Below are 7,531 nucleotides of genomic sequence, written 5' to 3'. Positions count from 1 at the left end.
CGTGATCAAAAGTGAAGGCATCATGCAAACCACTCATACAGCTGCTCTGTCACTACAAGATCAAATACACAAAATAACATTTTTTTTCTTGCATTAAAAAGTTTTTTTCTCAGTATTATGTAATTTTCTTGGAATTTATTTTGTAAATATAACAAATACAAAAAATATAATCGATTTAATGACAACATTGTCCACTTGTGACACTTCCTTCTCATCTCTATACTAATAATGAAAAATGAATTTAGTTGTCAGTGTTCAAATCAATGAGAAGAAATGGTTGACAGTGACCGTCCTTGTTAAAGTTTACACAGGGCAGGCATTTTTTTTTTTGATTGGTTTATTTGGTTGGGACAGTGCATGTTAATGAACATACATGGGTCTCATGCATGTAAACACACCACACCGGATTGTAGCCGGGGCTAATTTCCATCCGTCGTCCCCCATGCGCACTCTCAAACACACTCTCATTCATCCTGGCCTATTGTACATGTTTTTAGTGGTAGGGGAAACCGGAGTACCCGAAGGAAACCTACGCAGATACGAGGAGAACATGCAAACTCCACACAGAAAGGCCGCGTCCCTGGTGGGAATTGAACCTGGACCAGCACGAGCGCTAACCGCTGTACTACCGCGCCGCCCATTAATAAATAAAACAAAATATACAACAAGTTAAAAAAGTTAAAATCATTTATTCAAAACCAGCACACACACATTCACTAAATAGTTTTTCCGTCCTACAAAGCTCCTTTCATTCACATGCCTCTAGTATGTTAGAGGCGCATCATTGAGGACAAGCAGTCCTAACGTTTTGTCTTTGTGACACAAACCCCATTGGACCAACTCTGAAAGGTGAACACCAATGACGTTTTGTCTCCATGCTCCGGAGAACGAATGCCTGATGTTTGACCATCAACACCGGCGCTTGTGGGCTCGCATCCAGGCACAGCACTTACAGTAATTGAGTAATGCCCCTTCAGAAAAGCCTCATTAAATCTCAATACCGCTGTGTGTTCCTGGAAATAGCTGCTAAAAGACACGCACGGTACACTACTCAATAAGCTGTTCAGTGCTGAAGAATGTCATATACTGTACATATGATTCAGTGAGATATTGCGGTTTTATGCAAGAGTCAAATAAGGAAAAATAGATCTCTAAAATATACACTTTGTACATTGCAATAAATAATTTCTTTAGCATACACAGTCACTTGACATATTCATACGATGAATAGCTGTAATAGTAAATTATAAACTGGTCTACTGTTAGTTTGTGCTGGTCTAAAGTCCAGAACAAATCATCACAGGAATGGAATCTGGCATAAAATCATTTCTATTATAGTGATTTCTTTGTTTTCAGGTTACAGTTGGACACATGCAGTTTAAAATGCAAGTTAAAAAAAATATATATAAGTATATAAAATGCACTTAGGCTTATGCAGAGGCTGTACCAAGCATTTTTAAACTATTGCGAGCAATGGATTGGGTCATTTGAACAGGAATGAGATTATTTTAAGTGTATTTTTGCAAAAATGTATCAATATAAAAGAAATTCATGAGAACTTTCTGTATCCGCTGTAGCATTTCAAACAAATAATCTAAAAATCCCTTCATGTCAGTGCTGCACCTCTACAATCTGCACCACAGTCCTGGAAAAAGCCGAGGGATCCACCGTCATCGGCTGTGGCGGTGGCTGGAGGGCGCTGTGGAGGCGGGACTCGTAGCTGGTGTCGTGCATCCAGGGGCAGGGCTGCTGCAGGAGGTCTTCACAGTTAGGTTCGTTGGGGGTCAGGGTGGCCTTAGGGGGCGCACTCAGGCAGGAGAGAACCTCGCAGTCCCAATCCGAGTCAGAGGAGGAGCAGGAGAGGGCCGCCACGTCTGGGATGAGGGCTGATTCGATGCAGACTGAAGTGGAGTGGGAATTTGAGAGCTCGGACTGGAAACTTGGACATGCATTTTGGCTCTTGTCAACAGAGATAGTCACTTGTGCATTTGTAAGAGTTGGCTTTATGAACGGGAGCCAATGAGCTTCCATGCTTAATTGCGGTGCGCTAAATACGCCAAAGGTCTGTGCAGTGTCCTGGTTTTCATCTGTAAAACACCTCGATAATGTCCTGACTGGTTTGGGAGAAGATTGAACACATTTATCATAAATTGATTTGAAAAAAACAGCATTGTCTTTTGTAATTTCAGATTTCTGTTCATGTTTTGCTTCATGCACTCCAATCTCATCCGTCCTCTTCCTTTTGCTCAAGCTGCTCTCGGGACTGGCCGACCGGCTGCGCTTTTTCGGATTAATCGCTGTTGACGACTGCCGGGGAAGTGAACGAGAACGGCGCTCCCAGCTGTTGAAACAAACTTTCATTTCCGGTTGAGGCTTCTTGGGTGATTTAGCTGCCGTAATACTGTCAGTTGGGCTGTGATGAGACTCCACAGGAAAACAATGAGAAGCACATGACTGAGTTTCTATTTGAACTGTGGGCTCTTGTGAAGTAAACTGTTGAGGGCTTAAAACAGGAGCCTCGGAGTATGAGCTGTGCGAGAACAAATCAGGCATTTGTGGGCTCAGAACAGGTGGGAAAGGGTCAGGGTTTTGACAAATATTAACAGGGCAAGGAGATAGTGGTTTGAGCTCTTGATGTGGTTCTATCAAAGACGGCTCAAGTGGCATCATGTCCAAAACTGGCATAACAGGACTCATGGGGAAAGCAGGGAAGTCCACATTTGGATTGGTTGTGGGCTGCTGGATTTCTGACAGTCGATTGTCAATGGAGGGTGAAACGGTGTCACTCTTCAGGATGAAAATATCAGGCTTAAAATTAATCTCTTGTGTCTTTAGCGCTTTGACCGCATCCTCAGTTTCCACATCAGTCAGTAGCTCTAGTTCACAAACATCTGGGATTGTCGAAGGCTCTCTAAAACACAAAGAGCGTTTCATAATGTTATACTGTTGCATTCAAGCAGGAGTAAAAGTATAATACTGTAGAATACTGACAGATTGAGATCTTCCTGTTGCGGTGGAGGATCAGGGTTGAAACCAGGCACCATAGCTGCAACAAGTTGATCCACCACGGCGTAGTAGGAAGCCTCCAGCACAAACGCACGGTGTTGATCCGACAATAAATGCTGCAAAGACCAAAGAGAACATGTTGAGAAAAAGAATGTACAGGCAGCAACATGAGACAGAAAAAAACACATCACCTCCTCTTGATTGTTATAAGTTTGACGGCAGAATTCACAATAAGCATCCTTTTTACGTGGCTTCCATGGAGACGGGTTGCAGCTAAGAGGAGTTTGACTTTTGTCCTCAGTGCTGCTGACCGCAACTTTATTTTCCCTGGGGAAAAAAAGGGATGGAGCCATATGAGCAAGACCCAATAAATATGATCCGATTTATAAAGCTTATACAAACTTGTTTTTCTTCTCTTCTGGTGCAGTCCATTTGTCAAAGCGAGGAGGAGGGGGGCACTCAAAGGGACTGTATCGTCCTGAGTAGTACAGACTGGGGAAGTTAATGGACTGCATGTGCAGAGGCTTGTATTTTCTGGAGGAAAAAAACATTACTCTTTTAGCATTACTCTTCTAATGAAACTTAAAAGTGTCATCATCATGTCTTGAAATTAATGGCAGATGAAATATTTCCCCTCGTTTTGGCACCCTAAATAGCGAATTGCGGAAATAGGACCAAACCCAGCAGCAGTTATGTAGGACATTTTCAGATGCCATGAGCCCAATTTCCTTGTGCAAAGCCCATGTACGAGCAGCGCACTTCAACTAATTGAAGTGAGGGCACTAATGAAAAGACCTGTTCACACCGAGATCCCCTGCAGCTCTGGAACGCCTCGTCAAACAGAAACTGTATCTGCTGCTGGCTCTGGGGGGGGCAGCATCACTGGAGGCCAGTCACAGTATACGATACAAGCCCTCATCTCATTCAATTAAGGAAATCATCCAACATTAAAAAATGAACGTAAAATACATTCAATAACGAAGAGCAAGTTGCAAAAGCATAGTATCTATCACACGATTTGCCAATATTATTTCAATAAGGCCATCAACATTTAAGTCATATTGGTCGATGCTTCAAAACAGCCACCGCTAATGTTAACGCTTTAGCCTGATCCCCATTAGCATTAATGTAGCATCATTAACCTTTTACAACAAGGAAAGGGGATCAACAGGGTCAGAGTTCAAACATGGTTTCAAGTGAAATGTGGGTTAAGAATTTAGCGTAATTTGGTTCTTCCTCAAACTGTCCTGTTACAGTGTAGTGTCCTATTGCCCTCCTGTCTGACAGTGGAAACACACCTGCTTGAGTCTTCAATTTTGAGATATGGAGACCTCAATGGTGCTGCTGTGTGATTAAAAACAAAAACAAATATTTGATTCATTATTAGTGCATAATTGTGACACTGTGGCAGTAAGAGAAACCGTGTCACTGACCTTTCACAACATTAGAGTTTTGTTTGTTGTAAACCTTCTGTGAAACAAATATAAAAATTATAAATGTGTCATATGCTGGAATACATATACTGTAGTGTCATATTTTACAAACAAAAACAGAAATGACAACATCAGCAACAAGACAAACCTCTGACTTCTTAGATTTGGTATCAAAACTCTCTCGAGACAACTGCTTAAGGTAACAAAGAACATCTGGAATAAAAGCACTAAGGACTAAAAACTTGTAATACTGGCAAAACAGACAGTGAACTTCAGACATTTCCTTGCTAGCAAACACCATAGTGCCATCTTCTGCAAGTAGAGATATACTACAATTCAAACAAGTGGGAATACATGAATACTACTATGAATACTAATATTACTATGAATCACTTGTTATGGAAATAAACTGAAAACACGTTGCCAAAGGATACCATCTGCATACAAAATCTTTACTCCCCATGATCGAGCGTTGGTCAAAACACTGGTCCCCTGCAGCCGCTCCTGTGCAAGTCAATAAGCCATTTTCATACCAAAAAATAGACAAATATAGTGTCAAATCTTTAATCAGGTATAAAAACAACTTACTTTGTTAAGAATAGCCTTTTCTAGCAGGGCTTTCCCTCGGCTGCCACACGCCTGAAAGAAAACATATAGTGACTTCAGTGAAGCTGCAAACTCTCATGCTGTTGACAACACTGATTAAAGGGATGGTAAGTCAGAATGTGAAATACTAATATTTGTGCTATGGTTAAGAGTATGTCCATAATTCAACAGGATACGTACAGTCACTGAAGGCCTGGGGGTGCCTTGCTTTTGCCGGTCAAGTCTCGACCCACTCTCTCGTTGTTTCGAAGGAGTAGCTTCTTCACTTGTTTTTGCTTTGGTATTACCATCCTCATGCTCTTCAGGCTCCTCAAGACATCCAGTCACAACAAAACTTACATCCTTGTGCAAAAAACTTTCAACTTTCTAAATAGAGAAAGATTGGATGACAGTGATTAGCGCATATGTTGCATAAAATATCGATTTCTTCTTTCTTCCATTAACGTACCCCTCCGAATAGGGTTATGACTTCAAGAAGGAGGGCTGCGGAGCGTTTCTTCACTCTGTCAAAATAGAAAGTCTTTCCATCCAGTTTCTTTTCCCCTGGAGAGAGTTTGCCCAGAAAACCACGTTTGTCTCGGAACTTCTGCTGCTCCATGACACCTTTTCTCTGTTGTACCAAAACACGCCAGGGTCTACAAAACAGGTGTAAGTGCCAGCCTGATTATTACTAAAGTACAGCCACATCTATAAACTGTAACACAGTCATATCCAATTCAATACATTATAGTTAAAGAGGGAGTCAAGCTGAACAATAATTAAGATAGAGAGTTTGGGAATGTGATGTCATATCGCTAAGCATTATGGGAATAGCAGCAATTGTAAACTAATGGAGATTTTAAAAGTTAAAATACTGGAGTTATTGTTCACATTAAAACACTTGGACACCACAGTGCGTTGGATGTATCTACCAGCAGTAACTCAGCAGCTAACGGAGTTGTTCCACAGCTATTTTCTCCACTTTTTATACCGATATTAGCTAATGTTTGTCAATGGAAATGTATGCTAACAGCTGCAAAGATGGCGGATCTCCATGGTAACTGTAGTATTTCCCGAACTCTATCAAGTAATCATAGTTGTTTGCTTCTAGCATAAACAAATAACATGAACTGTACAAATAAAATGTCCCTTTTAAAGATTAAATAGAAACAATAATTGACAGTTGCAAGGCTAGTAAAATGTATATTACATAAAACAATCCAGAAAATTACTCTATTTTTAATGTTTCATAAGTCTTGTAGCTACTCATAAGCACAAAGCTACAAAGTATGTAATGTCAACAACTTGTTGCATATGCATATTCCTGAATTGACAGCTTGAAAAACAATTACTTGAGCTAATTATCAATATATAAATCAATATGATAAAGGTATATCACTGGTCACAAAATCATAAAACCCAACCAAATAGAACTTTCGTGAGCAAAGCGTCTGCGTTAGCATTAGCTGAAGCTATTAGCTCAGTCAGTTCCGTGGCGTAGACAAAGCGAGCGACACAGCGGTACAACTTCAGCTCTTTTGTCACTTGTTAAATATTTTCTAGGGTGCTTTCCGAGACAAAACGTGCATTAATATAAGCTTTACGTACGTTTTTTTTCTTTAGGAGACTGCTGATGGGGTTTTCGGTAGATTTGACACGAGCTAAGCCTCAAACCGCCGCTTTTTAAAAACACTGCGTGAACAGGAACAGGAAGTCACGTCCGGTCAACTAAAATGTAGCAATTTTAGACCTTTTTATTGTTTTCTACCTCAGCTCAACGAAGCAATATTATTCCATTATGAGTAATATTCCTATTAAGTTTATATCCAGCAATAAGAGAAATGTAGGTTCATTTTATACCTTTGCTTTCTATCTCTTTAAAATGGTGTGTCTTCATTTGTTAGTTTTCTATTCATTTAGTAATAATATACTTGACATTGAGGAGTGTGTTTCTTCAATGTTATGTTAAAGCTTTGCTCAATGTTGTTGCGTTGTTGTACTTCGTTCATTCCAGCAGCAGAGGGCGATGTGGTCTGATACTATGTACAATATATACAGAGGAATGCAACCAGACAGGAAGAATACATAGAATATATGTCACTTTTATTTGTAAGGTATCAAAAAGTAAAAGCATATTCTTTAACGTAAATACAGCTTTCTCCAAAGCACAACTGAACGTCAAACATGGTAAATAAACAAGCTCTGATATGCAAATCTCCCAGGTCTGAAAAAAGTTATTTGTGTTCCAACAAGTTATTTTAACAAAACCACACACTAACAGCTCAAAATCCCAATATGCAAGTGCTTAACCCTCAACATAACCTTAAATATTGCTCCCAAACATCTGCACGAGGACGCTTCAGAAACTGGACCCTGAATAGCCCCAAAGGACTTTTATTTGCAGATAAAGGACTGTATGAAATCAAAAGTAAGCTAAACAGTCATAGACTTTATCTGGCTAAACATCCACATCAAGAATGTCTTCATAAATAAAATAAAAATAAAAA

General features: G+C 40.0%; 1 protein-coding gene across 1 annotated transcript; it reads right to left on the bottom strand.

Annotated features, from left to right (window-relative positions):
- Positions 1-1,493: 1,493 nt before the first annotated feature.
- On the bottom strand, positions 1,494-6,721 carry dbf4b (DBF4B-CDC7 kinase regulatory subunit). The gene is made up of 12 exons (XM_079576986.1): positions 6,633-6,721; positions 5,494-5,680; positions 5,226-5,411; positions 5,028-5,078; positions 4,874-4,943; positions 4,588-4,652; positions 4,440-4,476; positions 4,305-4,350; positions 3,409-3,540; positions 3,198-3,333; positions 2,992-3,122; positions 1,494-2,911 (listed from the first exon to the last, which is right to left on the bottom strand). Exons 2-12 carry the CDS (start codon positions 5,641-5,643, stop codon positions 1,612-1,614), a joined length of 2,304 nt encoding a protein of 767 aa, XP_079433112.1. The 5' UTR covers positions 5,644-5,680; positions 6,633-6,721; the 3' UTR covers positions 1,494-1,611.
- Between the last annotated feature and the right edge of the window lie 810 nt (positions 6,722-7,531).

This window comes from Gobius niger (assembly GCF_951799975.1).
Source record: "Gobius niger genome assembly, chromosome: 19".
NCBI classification, from domain to species: domain Eukaryota; kingdom Metazoa; phylum Chordata; class Actinopteri; order Gobiiformes; family Gobiidae; genus Gobius; species Gobius niger.
The sequence above is the reverse complement of the archived record's forward strand: the minus strand, read 5'-3'. Positions and strand labels throughout refer to the sequence as shown.